The 24,383-nt window shown below is 34.2% G+C and overlaps 2 protein-coding genes and 1 long non-coding RNA gene across 8 annotated transcripts; 2 read left to right on the top strand and 1 right to left on the bottom strand.

The window, feature by feature from the left end:
- The first annotated feature begins 5,034 nt into the window (after nt 1-5,034).
- LOC140959627 (uncharacterized) lies at nt 5,035-6,716 on the top strand. The gene is made up of 2 exons (XR_012172021.1): nt 5,035-5,542; nt 6,029-6,716. It is a non-coding gene; the product is annotated as an uncharacterized lncRNA (long non-coding RNA).
- Nucleotides 6,717-11,797: 5,081 nt separating this feature from the next.
- LOC140968379 (putative disease resistance protein At4g19050) lies at nt 11,798-22,086 on the top strand. Of its 2 annotated transcripts, none has more exons than XM_073429318.1 (5): nt 11,798-12,531; nt 16,453-16,759; nt 16,901-17,152; nt 17,693-17,950; nt 18,208-22,086. In XM_073429318.1, exons 1-5 carry the CDS (start codon nt 12,513-12,515, stop codon nt 21,905-21,907), a joined length of 4,536 nt encoding a protein of 1,511 aa, XP_073285419.1. In that variant the 5' UTR covers nt 11,798-12,512; the 3' UTR covers nt 21,908-22,086. The 2 variants fall into 2 exon arrangements, with proteins under 2 accessions (XP_073285419.1, XP_073285424.1); XM_073429323.1 differs by lacking the exon at nt 11,798-12,531 and adding an exon at nt 16,158-16,198.
- A 148-nt stretch (nt 22,087-22,234) lies between these two features.
- LOC140968394 (zinc finger A20 and AN1 domain-containing stress-associated protein 8-like) lies at nt 22,235-24,383 on the bottom strand. 5 transcript variants are annotated; one of them, XM_073429334.1, is made up of 3 exons: nt 23,771-24,272; nt 23,525-23,604; nt 22,235-23,205 (listed from the first exon to the last, which is right to left on the bottom strand). In XM_073429334.1, exons 2-3 carry the CDS (start codon nt 23,556-23,558, stop codon nt 22,673-22,675), a joined length of 567 nt encoding a protein of 188 aa, XP_073285435.1. In that variant the 5' UTR covers nt 23,559-23,604; nt 23,771-24,272; the 3' UTR covers nt 22,235-22,672. The 5 variants fall into 5 exon arrangements, with proteins under 5 accessions (XP_073285435.1, XP_073285454.1, XP_073285446.1 ...); XM_073429353.1 differs by lacking the exons at nt 23,525-23,604; nt 23,771-24,272 and adding an exon at nt 24,291-24,383; XM_073429345.1 differs by lacking the exon at nt 23,525-23,604.

Genomic DNA, 24,383 nt, shown 5'->3' with positions numbered 1-24,383 from the left:
AACCGAATTTTTTTAATTTGAAAACTGAATTTCCGAAATAACCGAATCAAATTTCTGAATTGACTCGGTTCGGTCGGTTAATTCAGTTTAACCGAAATTTTGCTCACCTCTAATAATAATGTGTAGTTTATATGTTATCAAGTATAAATGTCTAATAAATTAAAGGTGACTAGGAAAGTAAAAGCATCCAGTAGAAATTGTTGTCAATTTACATGAAAGAGAATAATAATCAAACAACATTGTAAATAAAAATTGTATATCATTGATTGTCAAAAAAGATTGTAATAATTGAATATTATAACAAAATATATGCATTATTGAGATAATATGACAAATAACAAAAGAAAACAATATCATAAAAAAGATATGAAAAAAATTTTAGTAGTCCAAATCTTTTTTTAAAATTAAAAAAATATGTTTTTTTTCAAATTATTTACATATGCTAATTAATACGAATTGTCAAAATTTGCAATACTATTATCATTATCTTTTGTTGAGTTAACTAATTTTATTTCAAATTCTAATTGCTTCTACATATGTTTCTTAAGTGCAACGCACGTGCATTATTTCTAGTTAATATAAATATGTGATAACATCTCAAATAATAATTACTCATTAATTAAATGTTACATATTTGAATTTATTAATGTTGTTGGGCTGTGTGCGTTTTTATTAAATTAGTTAAATCAGAAAATTAAATTATTTTCACCTTCAAAAAAAAAATTAAATTATTTTATTCGATTTGTTTTTTTTATCAGTAATCTTTGAACTTGGCTTTAAACAAAGTTGTGTTCTTTCTATGTGAGAGATACTAATTGGTTTAGTTGTTGTTAATAAAATGCATTTATTAACTAAGTTAACCATATAAAAGAATATGGGTAAATTAGGGGAAAAAAATCTCTAATCATAAATTAAATTTAAAGTTTACTCCCCGTTATCTCAAAAACTTTATTTTCACTCTTTAATTGACATATTTACTTTTTTTTAATTATTATTTCATTATGTGCAATATATTTATTTTTACATTTGTTTTCATATTAAATTTATTTTTTTGATAATTTATATTAATAATAAAACTTTAATAAAATTATATTTTTTTATTGAATTAGTTAATTTTTTACTAATGATCTTGTATTCTTTATTATTTTATAATTAATATTATATTATTAATTCATCTCCTAGCATTTGTTGTTTTTTCCAATATTATTTTATTAATTGTTTGATAATATAATTGAGAACAAATAAGATGTGTATATTATGACGATTTATCAATGTTATTTATTTATTTTAAATAAATATGTTGCACAGTTATCATGGAATTCGATATATATTTGAATTATAAAAATAAATAATTTAACTAAATTTTATTATTAATAAAATTATAATTTATTTTCATTAGTTATATTAATATCACATTATTATTATTAAAAAAATTACGTGTGACAAGATAAATTTGTTTCAATTATTTTGGAATGTGATTCTAATTTCAGTAAATTATATTAATTTATTGAGATAAGAAAAAAGATAATAAGATATGTATATTATGATAACTTATTAATTTTTTTAAAATACGCATGCTGCATAGTCATCATAGAATATAGTTAAATACTTAATATGACCTAAAATGCACTTAATATGATATAGCCTATACCTGATTCTTCCATGTTGTTACTCAAATTTGATGAGAAAATATTTGATCTTCGAATGGCCACCAAAAATGAAGTTTGCGTTGGTGTTGTCAGGGAAGATGCATTAAGATGTCTTATTAATGTTATTTGTAGATTTAAATAAACAAGTTGTGTAGTTATCATGGAATACAATTAAATACTTAATCCGATCTAAAAAATACTTACTTTGATTTAACATATATATGATTTTTCATGTTAATTCGGCCTGAAAAGTACATAATTTGATGTTCGAGTGGTCACCATAAATGAAGTACACCTTGAGTTTCGATTGAAAGTCATTAGGATGAAATATTCAAGTGATTTAATAAAAAAAAATGTTCTCCACTAATCATTGAACACGTAACCTACGAAGTACTTAAATTAATATATCAGATACCTGATTTGGCCTATTTGATACACATATATTGTTTGAAAATACATTTAATATTTAAGTGGTCTCCATAAACGAAGTACTCCAGGAGTTTTCAATTGAAGACACATTAGGATAAAGTATTCGTGTGATTTAATACCAAAAAAAAAAAACATGTCCTCACCATCAAACACAAGTGAGTACTAAATTTAATTTAACAATACTAAATTGAGAAACTAAATGCCTGATTTTGCACATTTGATGTCCATTTTTTGTTAGAAATTATATTTGTATTATACTTGATAGTATTCATTCACAATACTTACCATTATTCGTAAAATACAAGAATATAATTAATTTGATATTTTATTTATTAATATTCATTTACAATACTATTGGTAGTCATATATTATACTTAATAGTATTATTTCATGCTACTTATTGATAATCATCCATTATACTTATGAATATTCATTAATAATACTGACAATCAATATTCAATAATAATACTTATTGATATTCAGGAAATATATGATAATACTTAAACAGAACTTATACTTTGAAGTATTCATTAATAATAATTGTTGAAAACTTCCAAGTTAAGTACCATCATGTTATTACATAAATATCAATATATATTGTTGGGTGTAATACTTGTTGAACACTTGTGATGTTATACTGTTTAAAAAATTTGAGTTACATCATTACTATCAGCTACAACTTTTGGTACACCAGCAAACGTTCGGTTTTACATGTATTAAAATTAATACTAAAGCATAATATCAAATTAGGTAAGTTTTAGGTCAAATTAATGCTTAATTGTATTTCAAGATGAGTACATAACATGTTTATTCTAAAAAATAAATAAAATAAATATGTCATCCTAATACATATTCAATGACAACACCAACACATACTTCATTTATGGTGGTCACTTGAAGATCGAGTATTTTCTCATCAAAATTGAGTATCAAAATGACAAAATCAGGTATCTATTAAATCAAATTAAGTATTTTCTTCGATGAATTAAGTATTTAACTGTATTTCATGATAACTACTTTATTTTAATCTATAAATAACATTAATAAGACATCATAATGTATTTTCTCTAGTAACACCAAAACAGACTTCATTTATTGTGGTCACTTGAAGATCGAGTATTTTCTTATCATAATTGAGTAACATGACAAAATCAGGTATATGTTAAATCAAATTAAGTTAATATTAGGTCATATTAATTATTTAATTGTATTACATGATAAATACACGACATGTTTATTTTAAAAAAATAAATAACATTAATATGACATCATAATGCATCTTTCTTGGCAGTACAACCCCAAAATTAATCTATGGTGGCTACTCGAAGATCGAATATTTTCTCACCAAAATTGAGCATCAACATAGTAAAATCAAGTATATGTTAAATCTAACTAAGTACACTTTAAGTCAAATAAATATTTAACTATATTTTATGATAACTATGTAAATGTTTATTTTAAAATAAATAACATTAATAAATCATCACAATGCATCTTATATGGCAATACCAGCATAATCTTAACTAAAATATGGATAGACTTAGTTTTCGTAATTTTTTAAAATTACAATATTATCCCTTACGGGAGATTTTTTGTTATGCTATTGTCTGGAGGACCGAGAACTGGTCGGCCCTTGGTGGGGAGGTTTTGACTTTTTGACTTCAAATTTAAAGTTTTTGTTTTTTGTTTTGATATGATATTTAAACAGCAATCGAGTAAAATCATTCTTTGATGTTCATTCATTAGTAAATTAATTAAATTTTTTTAGGACAACAAAAGTTTATAGTAGGTATATTGTGTGACGATATCACATATCTTTATTATGAGATAAACAAAAAATGTTCATATTTACAATAAAAAATAATAATTTTGATGAATGACACACATAGAATATTCGTCACACAAGAGTTTTTGTGTATCATTAAGAATAAAAATTTGATTAAACTAAAATATTAATTCGGTTTTAATTTTTTTAAAATATCAATTAATTTAATTAAATCAGTTTATTTTGGTTATCAATAAAAAATTTCGATTATACTGAACTAACTGATTTATTTGTTTATAATATTCATTCTTTACGGGCTTTAATAGTTGTAATAGATTTATTGTGTTGGGCTTTAATATTGGCTCAAGGTTTGCAAAAACTGTCTGAGAGAAGGAAAAAAATCTATATTTTCCAATTCTTTCATCAACTCTAAGGGTTTTTTTTTACAAGTTTAACTAGCCAAATCGGAAATTTCCACACCCAATGAAAAAGGTGAAGAGGAAGAAGCGGAAAATTTTGCTAAAGCGCTACTTCATTCGCTGATATTTTAGGTCCCCAATCTCCACCGCACTGGTACTGATATAACTCAAATACTCTTGTGGCATGGTAGCTGCTTGCACAACCAAAAGAAAAAGTGTCGTTGCTTTGACATTTTGAAATCCCTTCTCCTATAAAATCCTTAGGGCATCCACAATGGTGGATATAATCCAAGCCATGTTATCCAAATATCCTCTCTATTTAAATATTCATCCCAGCACACCATTGATTTGTGCCACAACAATACCCGGTTACAAATTTGTAACCAGGTATTGCAATTTTTTTTTAATTTCTTCAAGCCGGCGTGAGTTTCACGTTGGCTTGAGACGCGCGCGTGCAATCAGCGAAAATCATCTCGCTGCAGGTGTGTTTCTTTTCCTTTTTTTTTTCATTTTTTTAATATTTATTTAATTATATTTAATTATTATGTGAAATATAAATAGACAATTGAATGGAATCTGCACAACCTTTTTTTCTCTGATCAATTAAGAACGTTGGGTAACGTTCAAATTTTAGTCTATAAATACATAAGTTTTTAAGAAATTAAAATTCATATTTTCAACATTCCACATATATATTTCTCTCATAAAAAAATATTACATACAAAAAAATTTTGGAATGGATAATAGTTCCAATAATTTTTTTAGAGATCTTTTAAACTCTCCAAATATCGACGAAAATTCAAGTGGAGAAAATTCTCGAGTTCGTCCGAGTGTCCAACATCCTCCATTTCCATTTCTTACACAGAAACCATAGAATTTGCAACATTTTCCATATCCACCACCATATTTTTTTAACGCTCCTCTAGCTCCGTGGAATACATGTCCCACAGAATATTGACATAGTAGCCAATATTTTGTGCAAGCTCCATCCCATGGAATTAATCCTGTTCAATCACTGGAGCATCAATCAACTGAATCGAGAAGGGCTAATGTTGATGCAAGTGACAGTGATAAAGGGGTAGAAGCACCTTACGAATTCCGAAATTCACAATTTCCTCCTTTCTCGTCTGAAATAGGACTTGAAAATATTACTCTCAATCAGGCAAGCGAGACGGGCCAAGATTCAGATGGAGATCATGGCAAGCGGACAGCGTGGACAGTAGCATATGATAAGCTCCTTGCAGCAGCATACACAATGATGAGCGAAGACCCAACCATTGGTAATGCCCATAAGAGTGAGTCTTTTTGGAAACGGGTTGTAGAATACCACAATACCAATCGAGACAAGAAAGCTAAAAAAAGACTGCAGAGAAAGCCAAAGCACACTGGGCTGTGGTGAAAAGGATCGTGAATAGATATAATGGAATTTACAATAAATGCTACACGGATCGATCAAGTGGATGGAGTGAAGAGGATTTGATGATGCGGGCGGCTCATGAAGAATATAAGAGTACCTTTAAATCTACTTTTCAATATGAACACGTGTGGAGGATTGTTAAAGATAGTCCTATGTATGCTCCTCAATCCTCAGGACACCGTTTTGCAAAGAAGGCAAGGACATCAAAATCATCAGGTGCACATACAATTGTGCTTGAGGCAGTTGCATCAGCCGACTTGTCGATATGGCACACATTTGGAGTGGCTGGGTCTCGTAATGACATCAATGTCCTTAACGAGTCGCCTCTTTTTAATGACGTCTTGAAAAGAAATGCACCAGATGTTAATTTTCTTGTGAATGGTATACAATATACTAAAGGATACTACTTAACAGATGGTATATACTCGGAATGGGCCACTTTCGTGAAGAGTTTTTCATGTCCACAGGATCCCAAAAGAATGAAATTCAAAGAAAGACAAGAGGCTGCAAGAAAAAATGTTGAACGGGCATTTGGGGTTCTCCAAGCTTGTTGGGCAATTATAAGAGGCCCAAGGAGACATTAGTTTATGGATAAATGCAAAGAAATCATCTATACATGCATTATCTTACACAACATGATTGTTGAGGACGAGGTTCATGCAATATCAATGTGGGATTTTGAAGAACGAGATAATTTCGTAGCCAATCAGGGTTCAACCGCAGAATTTGGCGAATACCTTCGAAAAAATACAGAGTTACGTGATAGTTATATGCATCATCAGCTTCGTCACGATTTGGTCGAACACATTTGGGAGACATGTCGTCGTGATGAGTGAACGACTGGTGTATTTGACTATATGTGTGGTTTGTAATTTCTGTTTTCATGTCTTATTTTTTAGTATCTTCGTGAATTACTAATTTTCAATTATTATTATTATAAATGTTGTTTTATGGTTTTTAATTTTTTATTATTAATGTTATAAATATTGTTTTGTGGTAAATTAGTTTTGTATAGTTCGTTATAAATTTTTTAATTTTTATTTTCTTACAAATTAGTTATTCAAAAATAATCGTTATAAACTTTCTAATTTTATATTTCAAAAAAAAATATAATACTAAATAATAGATGAAAGTAATTAAAGTGGTGAAATGATTTTATTTAAATGAAAATAAAATATTAATTAAAGTGACAGTGAGACCCATAAATATTTGGTTGCTTTAATATTTGATTGTGAAATATGAGATATTTGAGTAGAAAAATATTTGATTGATGATGTGGATTAAGGGAGTCCACAAATATTTGAAGGAAATATCCTTCTTATTGTGGATGGCCTTAGTCCTTCCTGTAGTTCCCCATGTGTCACAAAATGTGTTCGTTTGGTTTGCTGCCCAAAATCGAAAATCAGCTTTCCATGGTGATCCCGTAAAGCACCCCCAATTGCATATAAGTTCAATTGTTGATTAAAGAAGACATCCACATGAGACCCGGGAAGGGTCCGAGCTCGTGCATCAGCAAATAACATATATCTCTAGAATCCTGGCCATGGATTTTAGCAGTAAGGCAGTGGAATTATGTTCTCTTAAAACAAGTTTTACCGGTGGTGCATGAGAATAATGAATGACTCGTTGTCTTCGTTCCGAAATTGCATATGGGCAATGAACTAAAACAAGAACATGATGAGTTAACAAATTCCAGCTTGTTGTAATAGAATCATGAAACACCTTCCACTAGAACATACGTACGGAGACCACATGAACTTCCACCTTGACTTCAGTTTGATTTTACTGATTTTATTATTTTTTAATATAAAATTATTTTTATTAATGGACAATTTTGTTTACTTAGTAGTTTGAGTTGAAACAATATTGATTAATCATAAAAATAAAATAACTTAAACATTGATTTTTACAATTGAACATATAAAATCCATTATGATTTATTAAAATATATTTTGAATACTCCGGATCTTCGTCGGAGCTTGAGCTTTGAAATTCATCGATCGCTCCAGCAGTTCTATTCTTTTTTTTTCGGCTGCAAACCAATCTTATAGGCATATTAGCATGCGAAGTGTTTTTGACTTTAAATTAGTTCTTTGTTCACCAATTATTCTTCCACATAATGAAAATACTTATTCAGAAGCAACACTTGATCTTTGAACGGTTATGATATCTTTTGCAATTGTTGTTAATACTTGATAAAATTGAGAATTTACTTTCCATTAATCAAGAATATAGAAATTCTCTTTAGTCTCAATATATTGTCTAATCCGATTATGCATTCGGTTCACATTGTTTACTAGCATACATATCAAATAATTCTTAGAGAGAATGCATGATTGACTTCTTTTGATCATTAACATTCTTCCGAATAAATTTAACATAATATTAAAAAAAAACATGTCTAACCCACTTTGACTTTGATTAAGGATCAAGTAATGTTGTTAAGTCATGCACAATTGAGATATTCTCCCATTATTCTAAAATTTAGTTTTCCATATTTGAAACAAAATCATGCATAACAACATCATCACGATATTCAATAAATGTATAAAGCATATTGAAAAGCAAAGGTAGAAACATAACTAAAGTAGGGTAGTTAAAGCCATAAAATTTTTCGGTTGCTTATTTAAAAATTTCTAACAAAGTAACACAATAACTCAAAATATTTCAATCATTTTCATTCAACATTAAAGACTCTACTGCAATATTACCGTAATAGAGAATAAGTTAATCTTGAAAACATAACAAGGTTTGAATCATTTGATGTAAATAATTTAATCTAGTTTCAACATGAAGAGGAAATTTTGTAAATTTAATCTCATTTGATTCGACTAGTGTTTTCCAATCACATTCATATCTTCTTTCACGTAACAATTTCCTACATATTTTGAATTTTTCTATTGCAATAGACATATGCTTATCACATTCACATTTAACAAATAAGTTGATAATATGACATGCATATCTAACATGAACCAAATTACCATTTAAATTGGTTTCAATGAATTTTTAAGGTATTTAATCGCAAAAATTATTGGCACTTGCATTATCTAATGCGATCGACATTATTTTATTTTGTATGATATAAATTTTAACAACATTATCTAGCTATAATGTATGCGTGTGTGACGATTCTTAATGATGTAGCGCTAAATTTTTTTCATAGTTTGAGTTTCATCGATCCAATGACATGTAACAACAAATTAAGATTCATATTTTAAATTAGTCAAAATATTAGTTGTCAAACTAATTATACAAAAAATATTTGAAAGATGTGATTTTGATGTTTTTTTATATTCGTTATACACATCAAAACAATATTTCTCAAGTGTATGCATAGAAATGTTATGAAAAGAAGGTTGAATAAAATTAGTAAATTCAACAAAATCTTATTGTTCAGATATTATAAAAGATTGACAAAATTTCGTAACAAATTTAACAATGATTTTTCGATAAATTTCTTTTATAATTGTAAAAACTTTACCACTTGAAAAATTAATTTGTTGTTGGCTTGGTTCCGTACCGAATAGTTGTAGAGTATCATGGTCAAGTTTATCTACCTTAATTAAATGTTTTTTCGAAGTGTCGGTACCACCACCCATTTTTTAAGAATATCTGATTTTGAAAATTTTACATATGACAAAAGAGTTATTTGTTCCTTCTTTTTCAATATTTAAGTGATCTCAAACTTTTTTTCGCTTTTCTCGGAAGCTCATCGTGCTCGTTGCCATCATGTTGCTACTTGGGCGGACGATTGTACCCCTACATCTTTTCTTGGGAGTTTATGGCTTCTTCGTTCTCGTGGCTAGGTTCGACTTAATCAAAATATAAGATATGGCGAAAATTTTCACAGAAGTTGGAAATATATTCACTTTCATGACCACCACGGTCTGAAGATCATGCCATCGAAATTCGAATTATTTATATGAATAAATTGCGAAATATTAATTAAATAATAATAAAGAGAATATTGAATGTAGATAAAATTATAACAAAATTTATTGAATATATGTTGACAAATGATAGCAAAGGAGAATTGATTATAGAGAAATGTAGAGTCTGGAGAAAATTGTTTTTGAAAATGTTAAAAAATGATCTTGTAGTATAGTTATTTTTGGGGTAAAAAAAAATATGTTTGCAATTTGGCTCCCAATATTTTGGGGCCAAATTGAAATTAATCTATTGTATTCAATATTCATTGGCAACAGCTACTGGATAGAGCCGTTGGGCCAACAACCTTTATTTAAAAAAAAAAAAAAAATTCATGTTCGGGACCGAATCCGGTAGGGGGCCGGATCCTATTCCGGAACCGGAACATGTTCAGGAAATACTGAGTCGGTGCGGTTCCGGCTCCAGTTCATCCATGAGTTATCATGCGCCCGATTTTTAATACCCTTTGTCCCATATCTTAAAAATTAAATATTTAAAATGAGTTTATAATGAGCTTACAATGAACTTATATAACAATTTGAGTTAATAATTTTTGTAAAACGAGGACGAATACGAAGCAGTTGCTATAGGGGTACATTGTGCACTCACGTGGGCCGGAGCTCGGGGCGTGACACGATTTTCTTCGCAAGAAATGCTTTTTTAAATAATTTTAGCTTCCTAAAACCATGCCTATGAGGCTTTTCAGTTTACATAGCGTGTCACATTATTTCCAGTGCATTCTTTTTCTTTTTTTTTCGACTCCCAACCAAAAGTCAACAAACACATTCTCAATTTAATTGCATATTAGTTCATGGATTCAAAAAAATGACATAACATACGTTGGTATCGCTTGGAGAAATGATTTTAATATGACCTCATTCCCACCTTCGGACAAAAAATTATTTTCCCATTGCTAAATTTTTTTCTCAACCTTCTCAATCAGATAGCCAAATTGTACCTTTTTATTCCTCAAGGAAAATGTTGGGAGTCCTAAATACACTTAATGTCCCTGAACTACTAGATAGTGAGCTTCATCCTAATAAGATCAATCATCACATTACTGATAAGACTGATTTTTAAAAATTTATGAGCTGCCAGAAGTTGATTCATAAAGATTTAAGCATCTTTTTACCTCATTACAATCCTCTGTTGTAGCTCGAAAAAACACGAAACTATCAGCTAAAAAAATAAATATGATATCGAGGGAATAGAAAGGGAAATTTTGATGCCATGAATAAGCCCCTGGTATTGAAACGTGGAAAACATCTATGATAGACCAGACACATATAACAAATAAAAATGGCGAATACAGATCCGATATTGAAACGATATGTCTTTCCAATGTGTTTATTCTGGAGCTAGTGAGTCAATTCAAATCCCACTATTATATTATCTGAGATCAATCTGTCCGTAGAAATGCACGTTGAGAATCCTCTATTATTTGTGACAGAATCGGTCTTAACATTTTCGTCAAAGCCCTGGCTGTGATTTTATACCACACATTACACAAACTGATAGGGCGAAATTATTCCATCATCATTGGCTATGTAACTTTAGGTATCGTTATAATAAACGTAGAGTTAAGCTCTGTCAGATCGGAACCTTATTCAAAACTTTTAGGGAACTTTTGATAAAATAGCGCGGACATTCCGTCAGGGCCTGGGGCTTTATCAGGATTCATGTCAAATAAGACCGTGCATGCATCTTTATTTCTTTTCCAGAGAATGGGGAATGTGTTCATATTTGTATTGGCTTTAGGATTAATGCATTCAGTGACTAGTTGGATTTCCTCTTGTGTGGCACGATTTGAGGTGAACAACGTAGAAAAATAATCAAGAACGATTTCTGCCATACCTATGGGTTCTTCACAAAATCACCATGATTTGATATTAATCCATGGACGGAGTTTCTGGCCTTTTGCATCAACGCCTTTGTGTGAAAGAATCTTGAGTTTCGATCCCCAAAGCCAGTCCGTTCTACCTCTTTGCTTCCAATATATTTCATCTTTAGTGCAATGATTCTCTATTTCCCTTTCGAGATCCTTAATTCTCCCAAAATCCTTCTTCCAGTTAGCACTTGTTTTGAGTTTATGTTGTTCATTTGAATGGTGATCTCTTGTTTACCGGTGAAAAACTCACCTTGGCAGTAGAGATCTTTTAGAGAGCAGTCATTCAAAACATCATGAAAGGCCCGAGTTTGAGCTGTTGACCTTAAATTTCCTCCATTTTTTCACTATCAAAACAAATTTCATTGAAATCAACTCCCACCAGTCAGAGCAGTCTATTAATCAAAGTGTGAAGTTTGAATTTTATTAATCTGTTCGTCAGAAATGTATTGGTGATCAGATGAACCAAAGTTTCCAAATTTCTCAAATCAAGCAGCTATGAAACTAAATCTATCCATTTTCCACTTCCAAGCCTTTCTTTATTGCACTCTCAGCCTACACTCGTCAATCCTCTAACCACTCAGCCTTTGCGTGAAAGATTACCGCGCCACCGGCACCGACGTCGTCTATGACACCGTTCCAACCCAATCCAATCCACCATCGACGTCTGCTCCTCCGCCACCGCCATCCCTGCTACATCATCTTCCCTACCGGGAAGTACCTGACCGCTACTCTGTTCCTTAAATCCGGCGTGACGTTGGACATCTCAAAAACGATACTATTCTTGGCGGCACCAAGCTGAGTGACTATCCTGAAAAGCAGGACAGATGGGGCGTGGGGATAACTGGAGGCGGGGAGATCAACGGTCAGGGTTTGAAGTACGTGACAAAATTCGATGAGAGGAAGAATGTGATGGTGAGCTGGAATCAGACTGAGAGGTGTTTCGATGACGAGTGTAGGCCCAGATTGGTGGGGTTTATTGGCTGCAAGAATGCGAGGATTTGGAATGTGAGATTGAATGAGCCGACCTATTGGCGGTACGTAACCTGTTATTTTGGTTGCCGACTGGTGAGTTTCTTTGTTAAAATCCACTTGAAGGGTGTGCCATTAGTTCTAGTATTCGCTTATTAGAATATAATTTTCTTTAATACTTATGAGGTCGAAGCTGTCACTCCCCGAGCCCGGACCCGCGGCTGTGTGACTGCACAATGGACCCCTATAACAACTACTTCATATTCGTCCTCGCTGTACGAAAATGATTAACCCAAGTTGCTACAGAAGTCCAATATTGTAAGCCCGTTATAAACTCATTTTAAATCTTTAATTTTTTTTAAGATGTGGGACAAGGGTATCACAATCACCCCTCCTTCAGAACGCGACGTCCTTGTCGCGGCCTGACCCCTCAATCCACCAGCACCGAGAATCTAGAGGTGGCTCATACAGGTTCAAGAGGTGGCTCCCGTCATGTAGCACTTTGCCCCGCAGGTTCAATAGGTAGCTCCCATGCACGTAGCACTTTGCCCCGCATAGCACTTATTTCCCGGTGTTCCATGCCGGTAACCGGCTCTGATACCATTCTGTCATTCCCCGAGCTCGGACCCGCGGCTGCGTGACTGCACAATGGGCCCCTATAGCAACTACTTCGTATATGTCCTCGCTGTACGAAAATGATTAACCCAAGTTGCTATAGAAGTCCATTGTAAGCCCATTATAAACTCATTTTAAATTTTTTATTTTTTTTAAGATGTGGGACAAGTGTATCACATAAGCTGGCTCAGTTTTTTTGCCGATGCCATTAACTCAATAACCAAGATTTTATGATTATGTGGCTGAATTCTAATATGGCGTCAATTGAAGTTGGTTTCAGAACATGAAATGATTGTAGTCATATGTTGGCCTTGCTGGTGCCCGTGTGTTAAATCATAAGCCTAAGAGTACACTACAAATTCAAATGGCATGTGTATAAGTTAGGAGATTACTTAACATCAAGAATTTTGGGCACGATCAACGTGGGATCGTAATATTTCTCATCCCTTGGGAGACCACATCCAAGTTCACCCTCTATAGAAGTCTGTCACCTTTCTTGACTATGCGATGCATATACTTTAATTCAGTTTATAATATGACATTATGTTGTGATATCCACATTATGAACGGCAACCTGATGACATCCTTTGTTATGCTTTCATTGCGTGATTAACAATGAAACCATCAGTTTTAGTTCATAAGCCAAAATAAGAGCAAACTCAAAAGACTAGAATTTTAGTTGGCTGGATACTCGAGCATATTTGTTATTTGACGGTTGCTCGTGCAGTACAAGATTGAAATGTATATGTTATGGCTGAGTGGCACACATTCATTTATTTCACAAAGACCTTGTAAACGTATCCAATAACAATTTATTTCTGACCTGCTTTCATTTATCATTAGACTTATCGATCTTATAGCATGAAGCCTCTTGTTTCATTTGCATGTCTTGAGGTATATTGTCCGAGGGAATGCTTGGTTAAGATTATCTTCAGTCAAAGATGTCGGAAGGTCCATGGTTGATAACGAAAGGATTACGGTTTACATGTTTGTCTAATTTGTTGAGCAGCAACAATTATCTCCAATATCTTAACTCTTGTATGATGCCTAAGTGGCATATTGATTGAATTATAATGTTTAAGCTGTATTTCTTGGTAAAGTGGCAGATCCTTGATGCTATGGCCTAATAAATCATAAAAACCATCTCATAAAGCTAAGTAGCGATTGTTTTAAAGATAACATATAAAGCCTGTAAAACTCGATATAGGCCATAAAAGTTTAGTAGATATTTCCTTTTTAAACTTGGCCGATCACCACCCTCTTAAGGTCTTGGGCCAGGTGGAAATTATCATATTCGTGTTGTTTTATGAACAGCGGAAGTCATCGGTATGTTTGTGTTGTTCTAAGAACTATTTCAATCAAATTATTTCTGTAATCAAAATCTTAATCTTACAGGAAATGTTAGTGACATTATCTTCTCAAACATTAAAATAAGCACAAGGTATTATGATCCTTCATGGTGAGGTAGAGCGGAGCTAATATACGTTACCACCTGCCCACGAGTTGACAGATCAAAAAATGTTTCCATCTCTAATCTGCAATTCATAAACATAACAGCAACTTCCGAAAATGGTGGGTTCTTATCAGGATCGAAAAGGCGGAATTCTGAGCAATTTGAAACTTATCAACGTGAACCTGAACTACAAAAGGTTGACGAACTATTCAGGCGGGCTTGTGGACTACAGACCGTGGTGCAAGGGCTCGTAAATCACAGCACTGCAGGGTTCATGATGGAACACATCGATGGTTTGTATGTTCAGAATTTGAGCATGAGATGGGCTGATGAGAAGAATACGGCAAAGTGTAATAATCCACTCGATTTTCGGCCTTCGACTGTGAATAACATTTCGTTGCAAAATTTCCATTCTGGATTTTACAAACAGTGAGGACCATAATGTTACACTTTTTGTAAAAGATTGAACACTTGTTTCTTCACCACATGGTTTGAATTTCAGATTAATAAACATGATCATATGATATACTTGTATGATAATGCGGGTATTAGAGATCGTGTCACCTACATCAGTTCTTCGGGCTGATCAATTAAAACTTAATCTGCACCCATCCCTTTGTGTTGAAGTGTTGCAATTATTTGAACTCTTCCAATTGATCAGCTTTATACAAACTTGCTTGAAAAGGTTCTCTCTTCATGCATTAAATCTTATATCATCCGTAGTATTTGTATTAAAATTTGAACAAGTTTAATTAATAGCTTGAATTAAACTTCTAAAAAAAATTAGGCCCACACTTGAGTAACCTACACTACTTAAAAGAAGGCAAAAGGGAAAAGAAGAAGAAAAGAAATCTAGTATTCATATTATGTTAAAGGTGTGCGAATTAAAGTTAATGTGGTCCTTAATTTTTAACTTTTGTCTTTAACTTTTGTCTCCGCTTGAACCGGAAGCTGTTAAGAACAAATGTGTCTCACATGATCAGTGTATAATGCGGTTATTTTGATCCTACACTGGGGTATCCAAGAGGGTTGATTCAATTGATGTAAAAAAATCACGTCATTTTTTCATGTAATACAATATATTGGTCGATGTGAAAAACACATGCAACTCCTTTACCGTAATTAGATCAATATTTGGGGTATTACCCTAAGAATATGATGGAATAAATCAGATACTGGATGCTTGTGAATTCATATACAATGGTTTCAGATGATTGTTTTCGTATATTATTCTTATAAATGTTGGAATTTCGGGTAAAATTAATTATTTAATTAACTATATTTTGTTCTTTCATCAAATGGATGTTCATTTTGTATTTTCTTTTAATACGAGGACAGTTTTAGTGATATAATTACTAAAATTAATGAATGTGATTACTTGAAACATTTAAATATAACCGCTTTCTCCAAAACCAAATTGCCTAGGAAACTGAAGGCTTTTTTTTTTTTTTTAAAAAAGTTAAAGTATGAAAAATTCTTTAACCAAATTCAAAGGAACGATTATGATTCTTTACTTGTTTGAATTAGATTGGAATATTTTTTTGTCACAAACTGAAATGAAACTATATAAGACCATAGGGATACAGCTTCAAGTGTGCATTTTCATCTCAATTTTTGGTTGAAAGAAATTAAGGAAAAGAAGGGAGATCATTTCTTGTTTCCAGGTTCTTTACTTCTGTTAGCCCTTTCATATCTTGCCAACTTTTAATTAATGCTTTTGGTATGATAATATCTTGGTGGATAATTGTTAAAATTGTTGTATAAAATTTCAAAACTTCTCTAGTGCGTGCGTGCATGCATGCATGTTAAGCACGTGTGTCAATGTTAGTTCATCAATATATATGTATTGATTTTCTGTTCATGTTGTCGTGAATCTTTTCACATTGGAGAAATGCTAATTACTTATGTGTTACTGCAGTGATGAGCACTTCCGAAAAGACTCCACCGCCAACAATGGCGGCTGCAGACCCTCAAGAAATGGCTGATAAGCTGTTAAGGGAAGCCATGGAGGGCGTTGGATCAGACGATGAAGCGCTGAAGAAAGCATTCAATATCCTCAGCAGCCAGATGAAGGGTTACGTTTCTGCAGATGTGATTCAGCGTGCGATGCCAATTCTTTGTGAGTGTGTAGAAGATCGTAAGGAGATTGATGAGGTCATTAAGAACAAGGCCAATGTAGAAAATGATACGAAGATCAACTATCAGGAATTCATCAGAATCATTCGGTAACCCAAACTGTTTACTCTTCGTTCCTACGGCTGTATATAAATTCATGGTCTGGGCTCACTCTTGGTGTTTAGATTTAGCTGTTTCATATACATTAATGTTGATATTCTTGATTCCAATTATTTAAAATCACGAAACAGAAACATTTGGAAAAGGGTGGCCGATTCGATGATCAATGAAAAAATCGATTCAGACGAGGGACTGGAGACAGCTTTCATGGTGCTTGCCAAGAAAAATGAGTCTTATATCTCCGCTGCTCTGCTTCGGCGTATCATACCGTTTCTGGGTGGTAATCTAAACGACAAGGTGATCTTCGACGACATCAAGAAAGTCAAGAGCAATGTAGACGAAGATGGAAAGATCAACAAGGAACAATTCATCCAGATCATAAGGTAATACAGCGTTTTCGTAGAAAAACCAAAAGAACAAAGTTGGCGTAGTTTTTGTATAGTTATGATTAAACCGAGCAATAATTTTAAAAAATAAGCAAAAATAGGCAAAAATATATATAAAAAATTGTTGGACAAGTGCAGATATAATACAAGGACAGTGTTTTGAAAGAGGTCTGTATAAATGCGTGGTATGGTTGAGTGCCCATTCAAAAGTGGAGAAAATTGTTTGTTAGAAATTATGATCCATTGTATTTTTCAAATGTTAGGGGCTTAGTTTGATAAATGATTTGTTTGTGGCATAATATATGATGTTGTCAAGGTATCTGTTGTTTCTGGATATATATAGGATACATGACATGATTCTGGCTTTCGTTCTCTAACTGTTTTTATATGCATGCAGTAATGTAATAATAACTGAGATTTCTAACACAATTAAAGTAAGAATCTGAATGTATATAATATATATGTTAAACTCTCAGCATGTAGGTTTACATCATAATGTTATCATAGTCTCAAGTTTTACTTAAAACCATTCAACAGAAACATTTGGCAAATGCCAACCGATTTGCTGTTAAAGGAAATGCAAAAAGGTGCTGATTCAGTGGATGCACTCAAAAACGCTTTCACTGTTCTTAGCAACCCACTGGATGGTTCTGTTTCTGCTACTATTCTCAGAGTTGTCCTGCTAAATCTTGATAAAAATCTAAATTCTAAGGATGTTGATTGGATAATACACTACGTCAAGGCCAAACTGGAAGATGAACAGATCCAAATGAAAGGGTTTACTGAGATCGTGAGGTAAGAAATGAACGAAAATCGAATTATTATTTTTAAGTATGCGTCCATAGAAAAGGCAATGAAAGAAAATATTGATGAGCCTGTGCTTATTTCTTGAGTAAAGGCATGTATTAGATGATAAAAACTGTGTTGGTGATAAAAACTTGATATAATCTGGTGTCATGTTAAAAAATGGTCCATCGTTTTTCCTTATCATATCCCTCAAAATTCAAGATTTTGTTGAGAACTTGGACGACTGTTCGTTATGTTTCATGCAGTTATGTCAAGGATCTGATGGAGAAATACCCATTGGATAAGATATATGGAGTTCTAACTAGAGAGAAAACAAGAAAAGTTGCTATCTTTGGTGAAAGTGGCGTCGGGAAGACATGGATGGCAACAAAAACAGCTGACCGGGCAACAAGGAAAGGGAAATTCGATTTTGCACTTTGGGTGAATCTAAAAGGTATAGATCTTTCCAAGATTATCGCGTATCAACTGTCTCTACTTTCCGCTTCTGATGACATGGAACCTGAAGACGCCAAGGACGTGTCGGGGAAGGATAAGAAGTCCAAAAGCCTCAAGGAAAAGATTCACGAAGCACTGGAAAAAAAGAGCGTTCTTTTGATATTCGATGCTGTGAATAGTATTGAGAAAATAAACAAAGTCTTGTCAGAAAAATCAGAACTGGACCAACTTTTGAACCTGAGTAAGTTGAACCATTATAAGGTTCTAATCACTACTAGTGATTTTTACGAACCCCAACAAGAATACAAACGAGAGTGGATCGGAATAGAGGTGAAACGTTGGACTAGTGACGAGTCGACATCATTTTTGAGGAATATGATTACTGCTGGTAAATACTCAGAAGTAGAAAAATTAGCAGAATTTTATATCAAGCGGAGTAAAGGGCTACCTGCTGAAATTCTCATCATAGCAAAAACCTTGAATTATTTTGTGAGCAGCGACGAGGGATTGCAGAAGCTGCAGGGTGTGAAAAAGGTAGTTTTGGAGGACACAGCCCATGACTACGATGACTATCACGACATCGAGAAACTATTAATCAGCACTGAGATGGTTCCGAAAATTATTTTAGTCGACTGCTATAGCTCAGAGACTCCGGCAGAACACTTCCTAAACAAACGTGGTTGGGTGCATTACAATGAGTTGATAAGCTATTGGATAATTGAAGGGCATCTTGGCCATTTTTCTTGCATCGAAGATGCTTATGCGCAGGGACATCGTGTCTTGATGGAGCTTTTAGACTGCGGTCTCCTCAAAACGCTCAAAGCTGGATACGTTAAGTCGAATGGGGCGAAATTTGAGTTTAGTGCTCAAGATTACTTTGATTTATATCAAACTAATCGACTTGGATTAGCAACTACATTTGACAACAAGCTAGGGAATACTGTGCTGGGAGATGGAATGATAAGAACATTCCCCAGGGACAAGGAGAGGGAGAAAAAGGAGGAGAAAATGTCGACATTGCTGCTCGATGGAGACCGTACTGGTGAAGTATCGGACAACTTATTTGATTCCATGATAGATCTTGAAATTCTTGCCATCTTCAATCCCACCCATAAGCCGTTTCCACTGCCTATATCTTACAAGTCAAAGTCTCGTTTGCTCGTGCTTAGAGGCTGTGAATTCTTGGAGAGCTTTGACAAAGTTTTCAAAATGATCCGTCCAGAAGCTCCAGAAATATCTGGTCATAGTTCAAAAGCATTTTCCTATCTAACTGTTCTTGAAATATCTGGTCCTAGTTCCTTGGAGAAAATTCCTGAAGATCTTTTCGACACCATGACAAACCTCAAAAGCCTTAACATGTCCTCCCTCCAGATGGAATTTCTGCCGCCATCTTTCTATGATCTGAGAAAAATAGAAATTCTCATCCTGAAGGACTGTTCTTCCTTAAAAAGAATGGAATCTTTGAAAAAATTTGAACGACTCCAGTTGCTTGACCTTTCTGGTGCGACATCCCTCGAGGCCTTCAAAGACAAGAGCTTCATAGAAAACAGAGAACTTCAAATGATCAATCTTTCCCAATCCAGGATCGCAAAATTTCCTGTTGTCTACTCTCTTAAAAACCTTCAATATCTGTCGCTTAGCAAATGTCCCGCTTTAGTCAGAGTTCGCAAGATTGGTTTGGTTAAAACACTCCGAGTTTTTGATATTTCAGGTTCCAAAAATGTTGAACAACTCCTGGATCCAGGGTTAAAAAACCTTAAAAACCTTTTCACTCTTGATGTTTCAGGAACTGCAATTAGAAGGTTACCCTCGACCATTGGTACACCCCGCTATCTCCATTTAAGAGATTGCTCCAATCTGAAACAACTACCACCCATTGAAACTCTTGGCGAAGTTCGAGTCCTTGACCTCTCAGGTTCTGCCCTTCTGGATGATGTCAAACAGGATTTCATAACTGCTTTGAAAAATCTCACAGAGTTCAACCTTTCGAAAACCGGCGTTGTGCATCTTCCTTCCCTTTCTAGTCTTGTCAATCTTCGACGCTTGTTAATGTCACAATGTCAAAGACTGGAGAAGTTGGAAGGTTTAGGATCCTTAATAAACCTAGAAGTTCTTGATCTTTCCGGTTGCAAGGCTTTGTTGAAGATAGAGGATCAATCTTTTGACAAAATGGATCGTCTCCATTCTCTTGACCTATCCGAAACTCCTCTCGACAAGTTGCCATCCCTGTCAAATCTCGAGAAACTTAAAAGGCTGAATCTGAGAGGTTGCACAAAATTAACCAACATTCCAGGTTTCGAAGATCTTCCTGTGCTTGAAGATCTGGATATTTCCAGGACCACTCTGAAAGTACCAAAATTTGAAAACCTCGATTGCCGTCATGGCCCTAAACCTTCAAGTTTTAAGATATTTAAAGCCACAGAGATCGTAGAAGATCTAGGTGCCCAGCCACTGTCCAATTGTGATGACACGAAAAAACTCCCACAGGAGAAGATGGATCAGTGTGATCACTGGAATATTTCGAATAGGCTGGCGTCTCAAAACTCGGAGACCATCGGCAAACCTGTGATTGATGCTCATTTTCTTCAACTCTTGGAGATGCATTCAACACTTTTAGAGGATAACATCAAAAAATTCCATTTCTTTGTTTACCCTTTGGAAGAGGCAACTGAACAGCCCATAGACAAAAAATTGCCCATAAAAGAATTTGTTTTGAGAAAAATCTTACTTGGAAACGTCTTCCCAGAAGCTCAAGACCGGTGCTTGGAGATTCGAGGATTTCAGGATTTCCCAAAGTTTCTTGAACAGTTGCTGGAACATGCTGAGATGATGGTGCTGATCAAGAACTCATGTATCCAGTTTTTATCTGATTTAGGTGCTGGTAACTTAAACAAGATGAAGGTTTGTTGGATCGAAAGGTGCAATGAAATGGAGTATGTGACTGACGAAGTAAAAGAGTCTGCTGATATTCCCACTGAAAATATCGAGATTCTATGGGTTTCTGAGGCAGCCAAACTGAAGAGTATTTGTAAGGAAACCTCACGTGGCATTGGCTTCAGCGCCCTAACGTCATTATACCTGGAGTATTGTCCGGAGCTCTCAAGTCTTAGCTTCTCAAACGAGCAGCTCAGTGGCCTAAAGATCCTTCATGTCAAATATTGTCAGAAATTGGTGAAACTCTTCGAGGCTCAATTTCCAAATCTGAAATCACTGCATCTGTGGGCGCTGCCAGCGTTGAAGGAAATTTCATGCGGCATGCAATCTCTTCGTACTTTGACTGTGGCACACTGCCCCTTGCTGCTATATATTTTTGATCGGGACACTTTTTCTCCGACAAATTTCGAGGGCCTTCAACTTAAAGTGAAATTTTGCGACAACATGAAGAGTATATTCCAGGATGGCAAATTACCATCAGGCTTGTTGCGGGAAAATATCATTATACTGGGTTGCCCAGAACTGCACCTGCCTGAATCATCAGCGCCAAGAATACATGAGATAGTTGACAATTAATTAATATTCTCTCAATTCCAGTTACACTTCCGGGACAGCAGTGAGTTTTTCTGTTGTGTGCTGCAAGTTTCTTGAGCCTTTGTTTCTTTAATTTGTTCATATCCTTGAGATGTTGCAAAGTGCCTAATATTTTGTACATATGCGATAAGCGACAATGACCTTTTACTGACTACATTGAACACTACTGTTTCGCAAACTTCTTTTACCGTTTTCGTGCAAAAAACATGGTATACCACCTATGAATATTTCCCTGTTCAGGAGATGATAGCATTGGTGGTTCCCAAAGGAGAGTGGAGATTATAGCTGTGGATTGATGTTTCATTGATGTATACGTCAAATGTATACGCAGAACTTACTTTCAAGAATCACATACATGTTTAGTTTCTTTAACCGAGCCAGACCAAACCCATCCCCAAGTCATCAAGTCTTCTTACAGACCCACCTGACCATAGAGGTATGGGCCTGAACCTGTCCCGGTACGAAAAATTGCACAATAACATGAAGAGAAAGTTGCAAATTTCACAACAATATTGTCATTCATCCAGCAAATAACTTACGCACTGTAACAAACCAAACGAACCACTACCCAACTGGCAGCGACACTGGACTCGATATATCTCGATGAAATCACAATGATACCACCCATTTCTTCGGTAATTCGCCCCCACAACACCGCCAAAGTCCTAATAAGAAAACTGATCAACTTATATGAGAACGCACAGATAATATATAACGAGAAAGCATCTTACTTCAGTTCGTAACCTTCTAGATCTTCTCGAGCTTTTCACCTTTCACAAGTGGATTCGCTTTTGCTATGGCATCCTGAGCAGCAGACCGATAATCAAATTGGCAGTCGTGTTTGTCAGAATACCGGTGAACTGAGCAGAAGAGGTGCCCACACTTACAATTGAATCCTGTTAAACCCACACGCTTGTGGCAAGAAGTGCATCGTTTTGGGCCTTCTACTGCCTTCGTATCTGAACTCTTGCCCGACATCAATCCAGACGATGACTGTGAAAAAAATTCTTTCACCTCTACTGCTCCAGCTTCCGTCTTCACCATATCAACAAGAACTGGTTCTTTCTCATTGACACTACTTGAACTAGCTTTGACTATGTTCTCAATGGACGAGGTAGCAAGACTCACCTGCTGTTGTTGAAATACCATGTCTTTATGACACTTGGAGCACATATTCATGGTAGCTGCACTTCCGAAGAAACCACAGTTGTTAATGCAAAGAATCGGGCCTTCGGGAACTTGACAACCAGTTTCTTTGGAAGACTCCATTCCTGTAATTCCTGATATTTTGACATACTTACACTCGATGTGTATGAGGCTATTCAAGAAATGCATCAAAAATTGAAGGGCACTAGCATTTCCCGAAGAAAATTCCCACCCAGGAAATGAAACACGACTGCAAGAATCTATAACATCCAAATCCATATTTGATACCTAAATCAAGTGAGCTTGGATACAAAAACATTCAGCCTGCTCAACAAAGAGTTCTACTAAACAAAAGCTTTTTAATATATTCTTTTTTTTTACAAGGAAAAAAAAGAAAAAAAAAGAAGCAGAACCGATTCAGATACACAAAAAGACACTTTTTGAAGGAGTAACTGCATAGTCGTGTTGCATAATTGTGAGGCAACATGCATTGAACACATCTCCCATCCACACGCAATTCAATAAAGTAACCACTGTAATTGAACAATCCAGAAACAATAAAAGAAAAAAAGGTTTACAGGAGCAAAAATCAGTTTTATGCAAAAAAGTAAAGTTATGGACCAACTGAGTCGATAGAAGTAAATCAGGCTTCAAGTGCTTCAGAAAGTTAAATAGCAAGGTCCAAGTACAAAACTAAACCTTAATCCATTGGTATTTCAACAACAGCAGGTGACTGCCACCGAACCAACCGATCCCATAACTTACATACAAAATCCCAAAAATTCTAGATTTCCACCTTTCTCAAAATCCTTTAGTTCGAAACCAAAAGAGATTCGATAGGTGAAAAATATTTCAGTCAGAAAGATCGTAACACTTCCATAAGCAGCATAATCAATATGATAAAATAAAAGTTAAGTACATACAACAAATAACAATCAATTCACGCCAAATAAGAAAGAAAGCAAAAGCCAGCAGACACGCAAAGAAAATTTTCATCTCTAAAATTGAACAAATGACGAAGCTTATCCCAATCTCGACTTCGCAAAATCAAACCAACAATTTTATACTATATCCCGACCCACGAGAAAAAGGAATACGAGCAAAAGATTCAATATTTTTACGAAATTAACAAAACCCATGAGCAGATCACGAAACCGAGTAAATTTTTTGCCAAAAAAAAAAAAAAACAGATTAAAAAGCCCAAAAGCGCCGATAATACCTTCGACTGAGATAATTGGAGCAGTTTGAGGGGTGAAAAAAAGAAAAAGGGAGGAACAGAGAGAGAACACTGTAGGGAAGAGTAATTTCGGGA

Source organism: Primulina huaijiensis, chromosome 2 (genome assembly GCF_012295235.1).
Source record: "Primulina huaijiensis isolate GDHJ02 chromosome 2, ASM1229523v2, whole genome shotgun sequence".
NCBI classification, from domain to species: domain Eukaryota; kingdom Viridiplantae; phylum Streptophyta; class Magnoliopsida; order Lamiales; family Gesneriaceae; genus Primulina; species Primulina huaijiensis.
The sequence above is the reverse complement of the archived record's forward strand: the minus strand, read 5'-3'. Positions and strand labels throughout refer to the sequence as shown.